Source organism: Achroia grisella, unplaced genomic scaffold, assembly GCF_030625045.1.
Source record: "Achroia grisella isolate CSIRO2021 unplaced genomic scaffold, CSIRO_AGI_Agris_v1 utg1296, whole genome shotgun sequence".
Classification (NCBI taxonomy): domain Eukaryota; kingdom Metazoa; phylum Arthropoda; class Insecta; order Lepidoptera; family Pyralidae; genus Achroia; species Achroia grisella.
In genome coordinates, this window is record NW_026712614.1 from 54,131 (window position 1) to 74,281 (window position 20,151).

The 20,151-nt window shown below is 33.6% G+C and overlaps 1 protein-coding gene across 2 annotated transcripts; it reads right to left on the reverse strand.

Annotated features, from left to right (window-relative positions):
- Positions 1-842: 842 nt before the first annotated feature.
- LOC131855079 (eukaryotic peptide chain release factor subunit 1) lies at positions 843-19,389 on the reverse strand. 2 transcript variants are annotated; one of them, XM_059206292.1, is made up of 9 exons: positions 18,945-19,389; positions 17,432-17,607; positions 16,816-17,054; positions 16,259-16,489; positions 15,511-15,666; positions 14,791-14,891; positions 13,222-13,315; positions 11,802-11,949; positions 843-1,158 (listed from the first exon to the last, which is right to left on the reverse strand). In XM_059206292.1, exons 1-9 carry the CDS (start codon positions 19,025-19,027, stop codon positions 1,073-1,075), a joined length of 1,314 nt encoding a protein of 437 aa, XP_059062275.1. In that variant the 5' UTR covers positions 19,028-19,389; the 3' UTR covers positions 843-1,072. The 2 variants fall into 2 exon arrangements, with proteins under 2 accessions (XP_059062275.1, XP_059062276.1); XM_059206293.1 differs by lacking the exon at positions 843-1,158 and adding an exon at positions 10,495-10,694.
- Between the last annotated feature and the right edge of the window lie 762 nt (positions 19,390-20,151).

Here is a 20,151-nt window from a genome sequence, read left to right on the forward strand (position 1 = left end):
ATAAAAAAACAACCAGACCAATACAAACACACATCCAAATGATTAGACCGTGCAAGGAATCGAACCCGCGACCATCGGATGTAGAGCGGAGTGCTAAACCGCTTGACCACCGATATTGAAACAAACATGTGAGCTCGTCACTTCTGAGCGATGTCATAACAAACGGATTCTTCTTAAATCCACCACATACAAATATTTAGAATTCATAAACACTCAACTTCTACAATTGAGCATATTTTTGTAACTTACGTTAACTATATACAATTTTATAATAACACGTGCAGGCGCCAACTAGACATTTATAATTTCACATTTGGAAATCGATACAAAACTATAACAATATTAATACAATTGACAACAGGATACGTCTGAAACACGTAATAGTTAGTACGATTAAACATCCTAATTGAGTTTCTTACAATATCCAATTTCTTCTAACTATTCTTAGTTTATTTTGTTATTATTCTATAAAATACATCGACTACGGATAATGTTGTACAAACACACAATCTGTTTTTAAATTATCATACCATACAGCCAATAACCAGATATTATATAAAAAAACATTAGTTTTCTAATTAAACCTACATATCGGTTAACTACACACTGACAAATCCGCAGTCTAGTATTTCAAACATTTTTTTTAAATTACTTAAATTTCGAGTATAGTATTAGTTTCCAAAGTTGTTTAATTAAGCAGTCTTACACGGTATAAAACGAGGCCCCTCCGACGAGCCTTAAGCCTCAACGAGGCTAGGGCCTCAATGAGGCTGAGGTCCCAACGAGGCTAGGGTCTTGATGAGGCTGAGATCCCAACGAGGCTGGAGTCTCAACGAGGCTGGAGTCTCGACGAGGCTGTAGTCCCAGAGGTCAGAGCCCCGATGAGGCTGAGATCCCAACGAAGCCGTGGCCGCGATGAGGCTAGGGCCCCGACGGGGCTGGGGTCCCAACGAGGCCGTGGTCTCGATAAGGCTAAGGTCCCGACACGGTTGGAGTCCCAACGAGGCTCAGACGCTCAGATGGTGACGAGACTCGGCACCCGGTGAGACTCTGGACTCCGCGATCGTTTCGTCTAATAATCATCTACGTCGTATAGATTGTCGATTTCTTCATCGTCCAACTGCATCGATTGGAAGTCTACTTTGTAACGGAGAAGACCTGAAATGAAGTATAACATGTAAATTACAATTTGATCTATCAGATCTAACAGCAACCAAGTGATCAAGATTAAAACTTGGTTAAATTTGAGTTTATTTTAATAAACATTATTTCTACAAACAAAAGTGAAATGAAACAATATTATGCTCAAAACATACAATTAAACTAGTTTAGGCATGCAAATTTAGACAGATTATTTTGTCAATATGTACGTATATTACACACACAATATTTTCCCAAAATGTCAATAGAATTTAAATATTTAAATATGAATATTACTGTTTATGTGAAAATTTATTTTGAAACAACTGAAATCACTCAACTAAATAACTAAACTAACACTCCCATGTGATAAAAATAAATACTACTGCCTCATGAAATAAAAAAATGTGTCGTATAAAATGCATAACCAAAACAACATAATTTAGCAAATAAAGATGTAAGCTTTTTATTACTCTTCTCACAATAATGTAACATTTCGAATTCCAAAATCATAGTGGCCAGTTGGAGCACTTCCATTTTAGGATCCTGACTGTCCATACTGCTTTTCCGTTCCAATTGTATAAAAAAAAAACAAGTCTAATTAAAAAATTCTAAACACGTGCAAAATTCAATTCAAATTGTCTAACCTGTTACCTATAATTGAATTCACCGGCAATTTTATATATTCCTTTATCCACGTTAGAAGAGATTCTTTTACTATTTTATTTTCATATTTCACTTCCAGCAATGCGCACTGTTATATTAAATGTCTAAAACAGCATATCACCTTTTCTATCATTTATTATTTCAACCTCAGTGGTGTAGTGGTTTATTTAACGCTTTACTTCCAATAGTCACAGGTTCGATTCCTCGCACGGTACAAACATTATTATTTATGAGAGTAATGTAAATTCTTGTTGTGGGTCTTTTCTATGTATATTAAGTATGTATTAAAAAAATGTATTGAAGTATTTATATAGTACAGTAGTATAGTACTCATAACCAAGTTCTGATTAGCTTGGGACTAGATGGAGTTGTGTGAATTGTTCAGGAATGTCATTATTATTGATTATGGGCCGCAATTGAGAAGTGAAGGGTACTGCCATACACTTATTATCTGAGGGAGATTTTCAGTCAATTCACACAGACATTACTACTTAATATACTAAGTCAATCATAGTTAATAATAATAATTACCATAATCCAGAGCAAGCATAGGAAAACAACCATATATAAAACATATTATTAGTAAGTATTCAAATAATAAAAAAATAACAAATACAAATGAGAATTTCATTATTTTGGTGGTAAATGAGAATGTGTAGATGTTTTATTTTTTGTTTTTATAGTTATAAATCACAGAGTTGATAACAAATTGTAGTGTAGTTAGTGATGATTCTTCGAAGTTATGGAGCGACTGTAATCCACCAGCGGACTTTATTAACAAAAACAAGAACCCACTGTATTAGGTTGTGTTAATACATACAAAACAAAGTACAAAAGATGTGTGTTGAATGTTTTATACTAGATACATAAATAATTACAATAAATTAAGTAGAATTCCAAATTGAAACTGTAACAAATATTTTGTCGAACTCAAACTACACCAGAAATCAAATAATTGGACAACTTTGAAAATGGAATTATGTTCCAAAAGTCAAATCGGTATTAAAGAATGGTATAATGTATTTTTCAACACACTTGCTCGTAAAGTGCATCCAATTTCACAGATATATAAAGCAGCTTAATAGTGAAGTTATATTCCATAATATGCTATGTTTTTTTATCAAATTTTGAACTGACCGATGAGCGGGGCGGCCATTAGACAGCGCATTTTAAAAAACTAAAACGGCGGGAAAGCAGCTGCGTGCGTCACAGTTTTATGGTTGAGTTTATTTAAAATCAAATGTGTTGAAAAACGTCGTACGATAAACATGCGTATTTAACACATTCGGCTCTATTACGCCTTCGCCTTACATACGGGCTGAAACTGAAATTCCGCCTCGTGTGTTATAACCATCATAAAGCACTTGTATCGTAATATACTTATTAAGTGTTAAAACACGTCAATGTTTTGCAGGATTTTTTATGTAATGTAAGTGTTCATGACGTTTGATATAAAACAACACACTTTCAAATGTACTCACTTGGATAAACCATCTGTCAAATATCGCAAGGCAAAAGAATCATCTGACGTAACCTTATTTCTCGTCGAGGAATTTAATTGAATTTAATGCACAAATACAAAAATAAAGGTGTAGATGGTGATTTGTAGATGCAGATTTAACACCATAAGGCATTTTCTCGTAGTCGACCATAGGGCAGACAGAGATTAGTGGGCGGTGATTAAGTAAATAACATGTCATATCCTCTGTCAATGTTAAGATCCGGTTAACCATATAAATAAAGTTAAAAAAAACTATTATGTTTATTGGGTCTGGAAGTTCTTTAAGTATATTATGTATGTATTTTAATGTCTCTAGCAGTGTAGTCAGTAGTGTCAATCAGGGACTAGATGGCGCTTATTTGTCCAGAGTTATTTTATTAAATGTTATATTATCATAGTAAGTATAAAAGGTATATTATATTACACGGCCACATCAAAAAAGAAAATTTATGCCAAGGCGATATCAATAATATAATTAGTAAAATGACGGGTTCTCACCACGTTTTATTTTTATTGACTTCCCGATATATTTGCTAATGATTTTTACTAATTGTACGTATAAATAATGACCGCGTCAAATTTAAAACGGTAGATATCAATGGTTCCCTTAAAATGACGTTTATGGTTATGACGTTGGTTTCATTTTCCAATTTTATGCAGCGATGTAATTTTAAATGATAACATTCGTTTATTTGCAAAATTTTTTTTTTCTTTTCATATAATATCAGAAAAGCATACATTTTCATTGCACCCTCATTACAAACCATTATATAACCTTAAAATTATTTCCTCTTCAAACATTGTAATTAGAATAATAATTGTTCCGTTAAAAATATCCTACCGTCTAAAAAAATTGCCCGTTTACGCACCGGCGGTGTTTACAAATAAATATTTTTTTTCTATTTCGTTAAAATATGTTCTAAACGTCACATCTGCGTGCAGATTTAAATATTCCAGTGACTCTCTAATAAATATAACTAAAAGTCTCTAATATCATATAATAATATCTATATGTTTTGCAAAGAATAAATATATATGAGATACGCGGCGACTCTGCATTTAAAATTATTTATAGAAACGTTGAAACGTTATTAAAAATAGGTCGTTGTCACAATGTGAAAGTCTAATTTGAGTCTAGCTCATTTTTAAAACCATATTTTTTGTATTTCTTTTCAAAAGGAATATATTTGTCCGATGGTTACTCACTATACAGGCCCTGATGGGTTTGAGACTAGATGGCAAAGTGTGAAAAATTTTTAAAGGCATTTTTGGCCCAATAATGTAACTAAATATACATGTAAATAGAAGTGGTAACGGTTTCTTCGATTGTAGAAGCTTAGTTGTTTTTATCAACAAAGGAATATATAATTCATAAAGGATTCATATCAATATATACTTTCGCAAACAATTTTAGTTACGAAAATAAAGTCGACCTTAATACCTGAAACTTGACAATAAATTTATATAATTTTAATAAATTTATATATATATATGCAATGCAGAGTCAAGCACTATCTCGCGCAATCTAAAACCAGAGGATTACATTATATACAGAGTGGAAACTTTGCAGCCAGTGCCCATTTTGGTGTATAACCGTTGCATAGAAATATAATAAGTATGAACAAAACCTTGGCTACCTCGATGGTCTGACGGTTCTGGTAGTGCAGTTATATTTAAATATTTGTATACATATTTATTTTATTCTGTGTATATATATATTATTTTCTCTATATACTATATATTATTTATGTATAAAAAAAGTATTTATTTATGACTATTGCAGTCGTTTATATTCAGTTTTAGTAGTAACTTTTAGTTCAGTACACATTTTTAATTTTGTTTGTACATTTGTTTTTAGAAGCATAGGTCTAATGCTACTGGGGGGGATAGAATTGTTAATAACGGGAGTTTCAGGCTCCTTTAATAACAATCCCCTATATCATGTCAGGGCAAACTCCTTCAACCATCCTTCAGCACTCCTTCGACCGTCTGGTCGTAACCGTCATGAATAATTCTTGGTTAATCTTGACTATTTCATTTATTCAATCATTTAGCACCTACTATTAAAGCCCCGCCAGCGAATACCGTTAGGTCGGGCGTGAGCATCGTTCCTTTATCATTCATAAAAAATTCAAACTGTATCTAGTACTTTCATACTAGTTAGGTAACAACTATAATATTTTCTTGCTAAACGGCTGGACCGATTTGGTCAAATTTTGTAGGCAATTAGGCATCAGGTTGCTGGATGGTTCCAGAACATAATTGAACCCGATTGTGGCGTTGCTTTTCCGGGCATGACCATGTCTGCTAGTAATAGTATAACTATAATATAATTACTCAGTTCTCAACACAAACCATTGCAATATTAACTCCGTTTACAGCTTCGTAATTAAGGACGTTAAATTACCCTCGACCATTAGTCGACACGTGGTAAATACTATATTTACCATTAAATTGTTCATGTTAAGACCCGACAAACTATATTAACAATATACTCATCAGTTGTCTAGTACCTATAGTACAAACTTCTCTCATTTTTGAACTAGATGGCGCTGTCACATGTTATTTATTTATTTGCGCAAGTTACCTATTTTATATGATCAACGTTTTCATCTAATCTATTAAGTATATAAGAAAATATATATATTTTTTACTTTCTTCTAATTCTACGTTCTTTTCATTGTTTATTGCTATTGTATTAAATTTATCACTATCCACAACTACGTTTCCATTAATATAATATATATATAACTATAACTACTAACTATAGACGTACAGTTCCATATTACACAACAAGTACCCTTTAAATCTATGTTTTGACAAAGTTTACAATAATATTCATATATACCACGATTGTTTTTACAAATTCATAGAATCTTTTATAATATTTTTTTTTATATATGTTACTTTATATATTATATTTATTGTTTCATTTACTGAAACAACTCATAATATCTTTTTTATTATAATGCTGTTCAATAACATTGGAAAAGAGTAAAGAGCTGAATTTCATGTCAGTTCTTTTCGGCTCGTATATTCCGAACTGACAGTAAATTTGAGTCATTATAGATTGCTTTATTTTTGTTTTATAGCATAGGAAGCAAGCAAGCTTGCGGCATATGCATGATAAATAATTACCCGAGTAAAGGGGACAACACCAGGGGAATTCTATGCGACTTACGTTAAAGTGTCTGTAATAGACATATATGAATAAAGATTTTGATTTGATATGCTAAAGAAATAACTCCCGTCAGACCTATTTTCTAAGCCAATGCACAAGTTTCCACTTCGTAAATAGTATTACTCTGAACTAACACAGGTCCAGCGTCATCAACCGTAATGTATGCTTCTCCAAGTGTAAATATAATGGTATGACCGACCGTGTGTATATATGTCGCCGGTCCAGAAATATACATACAAATATTTAAGTACGTACTCGGGTCTTAGGAACTGTTTGCTGCCGTTAACGCCCCTTATTAAAAAGTCTAATAAACATTATCAATTAATGAAATATATTGTCTTCCTCATATGTTCTAATTTAAAAATAAATAGATTACCATAACAGTCGGGTTGCAGATGTTTTTAGTAGGAGCGTAATTTTTTTTGTATTATTTTCACATTAAGCTGTTAAGCCTCTCTACTTCATGTGATCTTGCAAATATATTTCTCCTCCAATAAAGCTAGGAAGGTAAGTCCACAACCAAACGCACCACTCTCACATAAATTCTTGAATTGTTTAAATATACGCGTATACTAATAGCAAATACAAAGGTGGAATAAGATCTTTTCTTGAAGATTTCAATATCGTATCAGAGTAAGTAACTTTAGATTTGGTTTTGAGCGTACGACCGAATTTTCGGTTTCAATAATGATTCACTTCGGTGGAAAAGTTTCCGATACCAACCCTATTTTTTTCCGACTAGTTTAATGCTGCAGCTAGCCTTTACAACTTCACCGAACGATAGGGACCGACTGTAGATAGCACTCCAAACCCTTACAGAGGACTTATAGAGCGGCTGAATACCAATTCTTGGCTGACGGATACGACTTTAGTCTGAGAACACCGCTAAGGCTAAGACCCTCATGATTTCCACCCACTGATTGAATGGTACTCTCAATCAATTCCTGGCAAATTTGCCATGTTGGTTATTTGAATTCGCAGTTTGTAAGCGTTCATTAAATAAATTACATTGTCATCGGCATTATGTGATTACGAATTAGTATTTCATTCAACAGCCCGATCGTATATTTCTGGACCGGTCGTTATGTATAATGGTGTTTAGCGTGACTATTCAAACGTATCTATATGTTTATTCTAGTTACTTAAGGAGATGTCCTGAATTAAAATGTTAAAAATAATCTCTTTTTGATTAAAAAATATTAAAAATGAGGATTGCAGACGTAGTAGAAGGATCAGGACATGGATCGAGAATATATGATTAGCCAATTGTCTATACATGATATTTTTCTGCTTTATATTTTCGCAATTTTCCAAATTTGCGTGTACCAGAGAAGAAAAATATGTAATTTGATATTTTATTTTTTATATCTAGGAATTGCGAGATCGATCATTACCACAGATTAAAGACTGTAGCGACAAAACACACATGAAATAGACTTATAAAACTTTATAACTATTCCTTGAAGAAAAAAAAAACAAAAAATAAAACAGCTGTTTTGAACACTTTAATTCAGGACAGCCCCTTATTGTTGCTGAAGGCATTTACTGGTAGATTAGGGACACTGGCGACGTGGGCACTCAGCATGTCGCCCTATTAATAACAGAATGCAATAACTCATAAAATCTTCACGGTAAAATCAGCTTTAAAACGTAAAAATTTAAAGTCGATTTTGCAATATTTAATTTCTGAGTTAATGCATTATTAATCGAGCGATGTGTCGAGTCACAGCGGCGTCGCACGAGCGACAAATTTTCACAGTCTTATATATATATATATTAAAATCATTTGTTTGCTTGTTATATTAAGCGCTACCATACCGTTCATGCCGTTTCTATAAAAGTTTCTCAACTTATTGCTCTCACTTGCCAGGTATTAGTCACAATATAACTTACAATAGTATTGAGTGCGGACTAACATTGACGTCACCTGTACATATATATTTATATTAAAAATGTACCTTATCGCTGTCTGTATATAGAAGATGTCCCTACATCGTCCATTAATTTGTATCATTGCAAAAAAACTACTGTGTGTTATCTCAAAAGAGAAGAGGGGAGGAAGGGCATTTCTAGTAATGTGGACTGTTTATCCCATTGCTAGCATGACAGTTCAACTTCTGAACGTGGCCCGTCCTGGAAACCATTGAGGTTAATTCCAGTTGAATTGGCCACGATGGGTTAACTCACCATGCTCGACTGGTGTCCGCCAACAAAAACCGTTATCATTATCACGATTACAAATAAAGATACCAGAAAGTGGTCTAATCGTTTTGGACGCGTTTTTCATTTATGTATTGTGATAGGATTTACTTAAAATTTAGGGTTTGATTTATTGTGTATGTTATATCAGAATTAAGAGATCAGAGATAAGAATATCGTGATATGTTGGGATTGTTAGATTGTTAGCATTGTGGCTTTCAGCCACAAATTTACACTAACAAACTTGCCTATGTCCCCTTCCTATCATTAATTGGCGGCTCCGCCTTTGATGGAGGCCGGACCATATGACGTCAATGTTTTCCCACTATTTCTTTTTATTGTAACTGAAATAGCAATCAACTGACGGCCCATCTGATAAGTGATAGCCGTCGCCTATATACACGAATGGCACGACGGATATCACGTTATCACGTGACACCCGTGGTGCCACTCATGCGTTACCATTCTGGAGTACTAAGGTATCACCGCACCTTTAATAATAACAAATGAACATGCTTTTGTTTGTCATATTTATGTATAATTTGACAACTGGCAATATCTCTGACTCTATAAATGTATATTACTGTGAAACAAGACTATCTACTTCCGTTGTCATATTATTTTGCTGTTTAAATGATGAGATATATTAGTGAAACTAAAAGGTATAGATATTATACCTTAGTCCTCGTGAATGGCTACACGTGGGATCACCAGGAGAATTGGAGATGTTGTACAGACCTATTTCCTTCATTTAACAATTTATAAAACTCTTTCCAACATATTACGTAAGTACGTACATTTCTATTATAATAAGCTTTATTGACCTTTAAGTATTACTTTAAATTGTAATATCATTCCTCAATTATAAGTTACTACACAAATAAAATCTAGCGTGCTTTTGTATCTTATATCCTTTCTTTTGTTGCTTTTTCTACCACACACGTTTACACGTAGGCAGAAATATAAAAAGGTTGCCATCTTAAAATAAAATACTACTCTAACAGAACGGTAAGGCACTAGTTGACTGATGTATGAGTGAAGGCTTCATTCATATACGAGTATGCGTAATGCCCACGTCATTTTAGTACCGTCGTCGAGGCGGCGTTTACAAAAGTATCAAGCAATCATAATAGGGGAGATAAGCGCTAAGGGATTTATCAAAAATAACTGGAAATCTAGATAACTACACAACTCCGAAATAATATAGGCAAGAAATTCATTACAGCAATGGCTCGCGGCAAACGGGCGGGTACAACGCGGATTATTGTAAGTCTTCATTTCAACTTATAAACTATGTAATAACGACTAAAAGAATTCAGATATTTTTGTTAGAATGCCCCATTAATAGGAATGATGTTAATAATACATTTTCCATGTATATATTAGAATATCTTATATATTAGACGAGTAATTTTATTTTGAGTACATTTCATAATATATAAATTTTTCATAAAATACAAACATTTTTTTTGAAAATTAAAAATTCCTAGTTTGATAGTATATATTATGAAATATATTGTAAGTCCTTTAAATATTTATAATCATAAGTTATGTGTCTCTCGTGAATCTCAGAGAAGATAGGTGGAATATTATAGTTATTTAATAAAGAATATATTTAGGAGTTTATTTAGAAAGCAGTTTAATATATTAAAATATTTAATTCATTATACATTATTATCTGAATATGATATGAATGAGATTAAACATTAAATTTTACAGTAAACCATGTTAGTTTAGCATTCCAACTGCCGCGTTCAAAACGCCCGTGTGCCGCGGCCGAACACAATTCAGTCTAAAAAACCATGCAAGCTCTCTTAACACTAACGAATCGTATTTTATGTTTATGTTTAATGGCGTGTTCTAAAATCTTTTAATTTCGTGTTTCGAGTTCCCTAAGTTCCATTTTTTTTTATTTTTGTTTTTTTTTTTAATAGTCGTCGAGGTCCACGTCGTCGAGAGGTTCGTCGAGCTGTAGAGATTGGAAATCCACTTTGTACCGCAGTATGCCTAATTAATGTATAAAGTTACATCGTTTATTGTGTATCCAACGTTGTCCAAGCAGCAGGAAAAGAAGAGAATATACATATAAGTAAAGCATTTAGTAAAGCGACAAGTAAATATATTATTAATACATTAATAAAATAGAAAGTTCGCAATTAGTGTTGCCATCAACAAATAGGTATTATAACATCCAAGACAAGTGTTGAGGCAAGTAATTTAGAAGTGGAAGGTTTAGTTTTCATACAAACTACGTATTTTCTGTACCAAGTCTACATATCAAACACAAACTTTATTATAATAATAATAATATAATAATATCTCAGGGCAATTCACACAGCGCCATCTAGTCCCAAGCTAAGCAGAGCTTGTGTTATGGGTACTAGACAACTGATATAAATACATGGATACATTTATTTTTGTTATAAATACATATTATATATAGAAAACACCTATACCGATACAAACAATCATACTCATGAATACAAATGTTTGTACCGTGCGAGGAATCGAACCCGCGACGATCGGATAGTAAAGCGACCACCGAGGCTGTCTATTAAAGAACTCGAAAGTTCTTGTTTGAAATGTGGATATTATTTTAAAATGTGACTAACACTTGTTATGTTTTCTTAAACCCCTTCCTAAACCTTAATGTGTTATATCATTTATTTTAATTAATGTGTTGTGTAACAATTGTTTAATTAATGCTATCATTGGCTTTCAGTTTGGTACACCATTAAAGACTAACCTGTTCTTAACAATTACACTAACATAATAATCCTTAAAATTATTAGACCTACAATTAGACACACTGGCAGTCTTATATATTGGTTTATATATATATAAAGTAGAAGTTACATATATAACGTAACAATATATACATTTGTTTTATACACCTGTGTCATTGCACTGTGCTGTATTAAACGCCTACAGGTATACACAAGTTGTGTTTCACTAGAATTCTTGTCCCTGATAGGTCTAGATAGGGAACTCTGAAAAAGAGCGAACACAATAGATCTATATAGGTCGGAGTGCTACAGGTTCAAGCACCTGACAAGAGCCCAAATAGCCTAATAAAAAAAAAAAAAAAAAAAAAGAACACTTGTGTGTAATTACCGCCAATGCCACCAAACCCGCGCACGAACTGACTCCCCGCCTGGCTCTTGTCGGTGATGATCTCGAGGGTGGCGCCGAAGGACTTGTAGTTGTTTGCGAGCCACTCCAGCAGCGGCTGACACTCCACCAACTCCAGTTCTACCCCGCTCTGTAATATTTTTTTAGTTTTTAGAAGTAGCTGAGTGTCGGCCGATGAGGAATTTATATAAATAAACTAGCTGACCCGCGCGACTTCGTCTGCATCACACTTATCATTATATATCGCCCAATTTACATAATATCTTTTTAAATTATAGCCTATGTGTTATTCTGATGTAGAAACTTTCATCCACTATTTTATATTACCCCCTTAAGGGTAATATTTTTACTAACTTTGAATATCAATCATATTTATTCATATTCAATTAACAGCCTCAAAAATAAGTTTCAACCTTTTGCTTCAAAAATGACGATTCTTCCTTACAATCTTTCATTCCCACTTTTAACCTCTTACAACCCTTTTTTCGCATTAAAAAGTAGACTAATCCTTTCTCAGAGTCTAGATATCTTTACCAAATTTCATTTAAATCGTTTCAGTAGTTTTGATGTGAAAGCGAGACAGACAGACAGAGTTACTTTCGCATTTATAATATTAGGATAAAAAACATAGAGAATGAACACAGCGACTTCTAGTCCCACAGTAAGCAGAGCCTATGTTATGGGTACTAGACAACTGATATAGGCACTTAGATTTTTTGCTGTAAATACATACATAGAAAACACTCATACCGATACAAATGATCATTCTCATAATACGAATGTTTGCACCATGCGAGTAATCGAACCAGCGACCGTCGGAAATAAAGCGGTTAAATATAACATATATATAAGTATTGTAATGTAATTCTATGTCATTGATGTTGTTGTATGTATCATTATTAATATGTATATGTGTGTTTATATATACGTATGTGCATACACTACCTTTAAGAGGATAATGGTATCTGAGATACACGATTGTCCTAGTTTAAACACTACTGCATTGTGTTAAATAATATTTAAGAACTTAGTTAAATCCATTTTTGTAACTGTTTTTTGCACAATAAACTTATTATTATTAATATACAATGTAAGTGTATACATTCTAAACATATAATAAATTCTTTCTGCTGCTAGATAAACAGTATAAGTATGATCATATAACATTGCGTTGCATAGCCCACCTACTGCATTTCACTGCCCCACAGTTATGTAATTAATATAACATATCTTGTAAATTGTCTATTACATTAAAGACCCCTCTATCTATAAGATCCAATGACCCCGGAGTTTCATTCCTGAAACTATATACAACACCCAGGTAGTGGTAATGATCTATAACTGCCCTTGTCTTTGGACGGTAAAAAAGACATCCAATATTTGGTGCAACCATAGTGCCTACCTCTTTGTCCGTGAAGTGGGATTTGTCCTTCTCTTGCTGGGGGGTCAAATGCAAGATGGTCTCCTGGTTGGTGGCATGTGATTTCAGTACATATCTGTAATATTTAATAAAATCAGATTAAAAAAAATAACATCTCAACAGCTTTTACTGAAGATGGAATTTCTACAAGCTAGTCTGCGTGGGTACCTCCTCATCTACTTCTTCGTTATGCCATTCATTTATGGTCGTCGTAATATGATTTTTTCTTCCATTCATCCATTTCCAGTTAGTAACTCGTCCACTCAACATGGAGTCGTAACGTGGACTGACTGTACATAGAATTTAAATCTATATTGTGTGGAGACGTAAACAAATGGAAGGGCGCTGATTGCTGACAGAAATACTAGATACAAGTGTTAAAAATTAAATGGAAATTATTCTCCTCACAGAAAAAAAAACACACTATGTACAAATATATAAATATGCATAAATATACAACAATGGGCGACCTTTTTCTTCCACATGATGGTCTACATCGAGGTCGTCAAAAATAAATTAACGTAGCTGATTAAACAAAGTAATTCTAGTTCAGTAGCAATTGTATGAATGGTGATGTGCTGACAGGGGCGGTGGTGAGGGTAAACACACACAGTACGATGTAACTTGTATATTAACTGTTACATCTTGAATTTCTCTAGCTTACACTAATTACATAAACTATATATATTAACAACTGCGTGACATACGTGTCGTTAAATAAAACGTACACTGGCACAATCTTCTATTAAACGTGTTGATTTCCACGTACTATATCACAACAAGTTGCAGGACACCTGTTGTCAAGTCCCAACAGGTGTGCAGTACAGTAGCCAATACATGGTTAGTCATATAATACAGTAATGCTCATAATAACACGGTACTCTTATAACGCATTTTCATATTACGCGGATTTCAATCCCCCATATAGCGCTAGGATTTCATAGATTATATTTCTGTACAGTGAAATTTATAATTATTTGTTTTGTACAGTTCATAATTTGTTTTTTTAGTTCATGATTTATTTAGAATGTTCATAGTTCAATTTTGTTAGTTATTTTAATAAAATGTACATATTTCGATCTTAATATAGTTTATTCTAAATATTAGATTTAAACCATCTTTACCCAGAAAAATAAATGTGATAATTTCGTAACGCGTTATATGAGGTCGTAAAAACGCGTTCTACGGGAATACTCCTACAACGCGTTTTCCTATAAAGCGAAACCAATATATCGTGTTATAAAATAAATTCATTGTGGCGCCCATTATATCTATTGTCATGTTTAAAACTTGTTTTACGCAATATATGCACTCTTATAAGAGTGTAATTATTGTATATAAGATATTTCCATATACACAATCACAATATCTAATCTGGAGTCTAAACTCTCATCTGCCCTATCCCCTCCTAATAATAGTATTTATATGCCTTATACTTATTATGCATAAACATTAAACTCTTTTAAACCACGTTGTACCTAGATGGATCATGCCAGTTAGAGGATTACATCAGAATTCTACTCTAGCATAAAATAAAGACAATAGCGTCACCTCTGAATGTCAAGGTTCTCCCAGCAGATCAGAGTCTCGACCGCGCCCAGCTCCAGCGCGCGGAGTGTGTCGTCCACGCCAAAACAATACTTGCCCGTGTCCTGTGTAAGGAATGAATTCCTTTTATTACTCTTAAACATCGATTTTTTATGTGACTGGAATGACTTATAAATAGATGGTACCACTTCCTAAAGTGCTAGAGCAGAAGGCACTTCGCACCCACAAGATAACTTATAGAGCCACTCAAGTACTATGAAGCCAATTCCTGCTTGATGGATACGACTTTAGTCTGAGGGCATCACTAGCGGGTTTGAGACTCGGCTCAGGCCATCATAAACTTCTTTATGAGAGGTAAACATATGCTTTGAGTATTTGCTCTTATAAGCAAATCTTTGAAAATATAATTCATTCATTACAGAATAAAAGATTCACATATGAAAAAGACTTAATGACTTATATATATATAAAACACCAGTAAGGTTTGACCATGGCCATTTCTTTTTGACTAAATCTGCATTTCAAATGTAGCAGCTATGCCCGCGGTTTCACTCGCCTGAAAGTTATAGCCTATGTGTTATTCTGATGTATAAACTATATTACAGTAAAGATTGATTAAAAGTCATTCAGTAGTTTTTGGTTAAGAATATGAAACATATGTCCATGCATCCATCCATACTCACAAACTTCCGCGTTTATAATATTACTAAAAAAGTGAAGTACCTGTGAAATCTCATCAAAGTATCGGCCAATCAGTTTCTTTTCTTGTATAAACTTAACATTCTGGAGTGACTCAGCCGCCAGTTCGATGGCTTGGTTGAAACCGTTCTCACCGCCGTACGACACGTCCACCAGCTTGATAATTTTCGCTTGCAGTCGCTGTAATAATAATAATAATAATAATCAGACGATATAAAGTAATAATAAATTTACTTTATTATTGATTTGTGCCTATACCAACAATATTTCTGTCAACACTCGGCACCCTTCCATTTGTTGACAAGTCCATTGAACTTAGATTTAAGTTCAGTGTAAAATCAGTCGACGTTACGCATTGAGTGTGCATTACTAATAAGCCATATAGCACACTATCAAATAAACTTATTGATTTAGTACAGTAATTTCATTTGTACTCACTACCTAGAGGGTACAGAAAAACAAATAAGTAGCGATCTTATCACATCACATATAACGCTATAGAAAGATGATAGCAATGTACACAGTCAGATAAACTGATCTCCATACAGTTGGCAACCATCGTGATAAATACATGATGAATTTATCAGGATAGCCTAACTAACCTAACCTTATGCTCATTCTATCATCCTCCACTGGTGCCCTTCCAGCTTAAACCGTTAGCGCAAACAAGTGCATTATTCTATAATCACCCATAAGAAAAATGTACAGGAGAACCAGGCAATAGTTTTATATATGCCGAAGTAAAACAGGGTTAATAACAAGTGGCATGTACCGGATCAAACATATCTGACTGGGACAGCTCAGTCTTGAAGTCGGCAGAACCAGCCAGGATGAGACCGGCCACGTTCGGTCTGTCTGCACTGATGAACAGCTGGGTGGCCACCTCAGCCACTTTACGCACGTAGTTGTGTCTCTTCTCCATACGAAGACGAGCGAAACGCAACGCCGACTGACCACCACGACCGTGCTTCTTTGGCAGATCCACTGTGAACTTGTGAAGCACCTGGAAACATTATTGTAGACATGTTAACTTTAAAGGTACTCACGTAAATTATAAATGAATGAAGAATGAAGCAAAAAGATTTTTCTTTTTTCGTAGGATAAGTTTGGCAAATAGGTTGGTAGACAAAGTTGGCAAAGCTGACGCGGAGAATTCTCAGCAGCCGAATTTACTAGCTCTAAATATATCTTAAGATTTAAATCAGCTAAATAGCAGCTAATCTTTATGTTCTCTCAGTTGAAGCGAAGGCAACAACCACTAACCATTCAGTGGGCCAATAACTTGTTTCCATTTCCATTATAAAAAAAAAAGATATGAACTCTACTAACCTCTCTAGTATTTCCTTGCAGCGTACCAAACAAGGCTCCATTACCATCCATCACAATGAACCCAAACTTGTTATCATCAGCCAACAATGCTGTCAGGGCCTCCGTGTGGAATTTGTTATCACAGAGATAGAGTGACGTGTTGATAGGCTTGAAGGGTTCGAAGTCTATGTTCACCTTCTTCTCTTTGCCTTCTTCGGTGACGATGGTACCACAGTAGATGACCAGGCCATTGGGAGGTACTATGTGGAAAGAATATTTAAGAAACTTATGTGACTTTGCAGTATACTACCTAGAATACTAGACTAAAAGGTCATGAGTTTAAATCAAAGTGGAAAAGGATTTTTTTTTCTAAACTTCACAAATTGGAGTACAATCTGTTATATTTATATAAGGCATATTGCTGGCAACAAGGCCTGCTATAACTAACAATTGATGGAGATATTCAGTGGATGTATAGCAGCAAATATAATTTATTCTGGTTTTCACCACAGTTGCATAACTGTTACTTAGCAACAGGAATAATAATTTTAAATGGGATGAATTATACTTTTTATTCCAAAATCAATGTGTAAAATAATTAAATTATTACTGCAACTCAGGTCTCAGACCAACCAACCTTTAGTATACAATTTCAACCGATGTTGTACAGATGTAATTGCACCGAGCACAGAAAGACGGTTCACACGGGACTTGATGTTTGATGCCGTACCAAACTCATCGGCCAACATTTTGGAGACACGTGAGATCTGATCCTTTGGCGGTATTATCAGGGATATCATTGATGTGCCATTCCTGGAATGTAAGAAAATTATTTAATTAAATATATACATATACTGTGATATAGGTACAAATGTTCATACTATGATTGAACCTGTATTAAATATGTTAGGTATACACTATTTAAATATATATACAAAAAACTTATGAAAAAATGTTGTGTAATAACCAAGCATACATACAATTGTATGGACTTCACTAGAGAGAGCACAATAGATCTATGTAGGTTGCAGTGCTACAGGTGCTACAAATATCTGATAATAGCCCAAACAACCCAATAAAAAAAATAGACTTCATTATTACTCTTCACCATGATTATTTAGTAGGCTGTGTAGACTAGCAATTGAACCAACTGCCTTACTTATTGTTATGGGTTTAGTCCTCTTATTGTACAGACATTTGTGTTGATGAGTATAAACTGTATTCGTCAGAATGCATTATATGTATTTAAAAAAGTATCTATGTATTTATACTAGTCATCTAGTACCCATAACACAAACTATGTTTTGCTTGGGACTAGATGGCACTGTGTGAATTGTCCTGAGATATTATATTTGTGTTAGGCTGAACTACACCATACATTGGACAGTGTAATAACCTTCTAATTTAAGTATGACTAACCATGATTCATTGGTTTTCAGGAGTAATTATTCATCGACTGCCTTATGTTATATTAGGTTTTAATCTAGACTTATAAAAGAATTCTTTTGTGCCAGAATACTGACATTTGTTTCTGCTTATCAGGTTTAGTCAGATAGGTCATTCTAAAGATAGTCATGGTATAAAGCATAGCAGACATATGCAGACCAAGGGTCTAAATAATGTTAAAGAGGCATTCTATGAAATTTTAACATTCCACAAAAATTAAAAATTCAAATTACGAATTGCCTTGATCCTCTTTTTCAAAAATGGAACATGGTAGAAATTGCCATTGCTAAATATTAACTATCTTTATTATTATAGTAAAATTATCTACAAAGTCAACAACAGAAGGTCGAAAACTGCGTGATTATTATAATTAGATACATTGTTTGTTTAATGTCCAAGAAAGGTCGACAGTGAACTACGTACGAAAATAATTATTCAATTTAGCACAGAATATCGATCTTCGTTTGTTTAGACGGGATGTTTAAATAATGTTTCGAGTATTTTATTAAATAATGAGCCTAACAAACTTGTACATTGTGTATTGCTTTGTACTGTCTGCCTGTCGCGTGTTGCAAAGTTGCAAAGGTTATACGCGCATGCAAGGCGGCGCATGTCGCACAGGACAATGACGCAGCCCCGTTGGCAACCGCATGACTTTACCACCACCTTGCAGCACGCGTCACATAAATATGTACAAAACTCACCCTCTAGCCATTTCCAAGCTTTTTATGAGCTTTTTGATCTTCCAAATTTCGACATTCCGATCTGCTGACGATTCCTCAGACATTTTGTTTGGGTTTTATTAACTAATATACCACCAAAATTGCAAATAATAACGAAATTAGAAGTAATTTTTACACACAATTAAATTCTAAATAAAAATAAACGAGGAAAAGGGAGCCCAACTCGCGGTTTGAACTGCTAAAAACCAGATCGAACCGGACGGACGAGACACCTCGCGACTATAGTTCACACACTTTCTAATTCACATTTACGTTCGCTATCACTCGAACTTTTCTTCTGGTGCGGGGATTCTTGGATTTCTTCTTAATTCGGTTACCCCTAAGCATGTGGGACACAGAAATCAGACATTACACGGATAAAAAAGATGACGTGACCAAACGATCGAACGAACGCTTGCCTCGTCGTCCGTCGGGAAAATGAAAGAAAAAAAAATATAGTGAAGCGAATGTAATCTTCCGATAGTCGACAAATCATTAACTAAAATAAAATTCAATTCGATTCAAAATCAGTGAAACATTTTCGTGACTTGTATCATTAAATTGAAAAAAAAACACAATTGTAATAGTCACTAATATAAGTCAACCATTATAAATACGTAATAATTGTTACGTGTTATCGAAATAAAAAATGTTAACATTATATTTATTTATTTTAGTATATCAAAATATATTTATTTTGACAATAGTAATAATGAAAAAAGAATGCTCTTGTCAATGAAAATAGTTCTAAATGATGAGCTATTGCTATATTAATAGATCTGTCTACTATATTAAAACATATGAGATTAGATACAAAGTCGCATCACTCTTTGTCACTTTCGATTTCTTACGATGATACCATTTACAAAAAACTAATTTGTTCAAAATATTAAAAATTAAATAAAATCATAAATTATTTCACTATTAGTGGACTTTCAAAAATCAACGCTGTGAAAAAACTTTCTTACACTACTGTAACTTATTCTGAGTGGGAATCACATTCAGCATTACAAATAGGTTTTAAGTTTAAAGATGAATATAGTACACATTTTTATATAATAAATTATTCAGTATGATATAATACTGAATAATTTATTTCATCATGATTATTACTCGCAGAAATAATAAATTAAATCAATATAATATTTCCAAGATTTGGTAAATTTCTATATGGCAATCTGATTTTGAA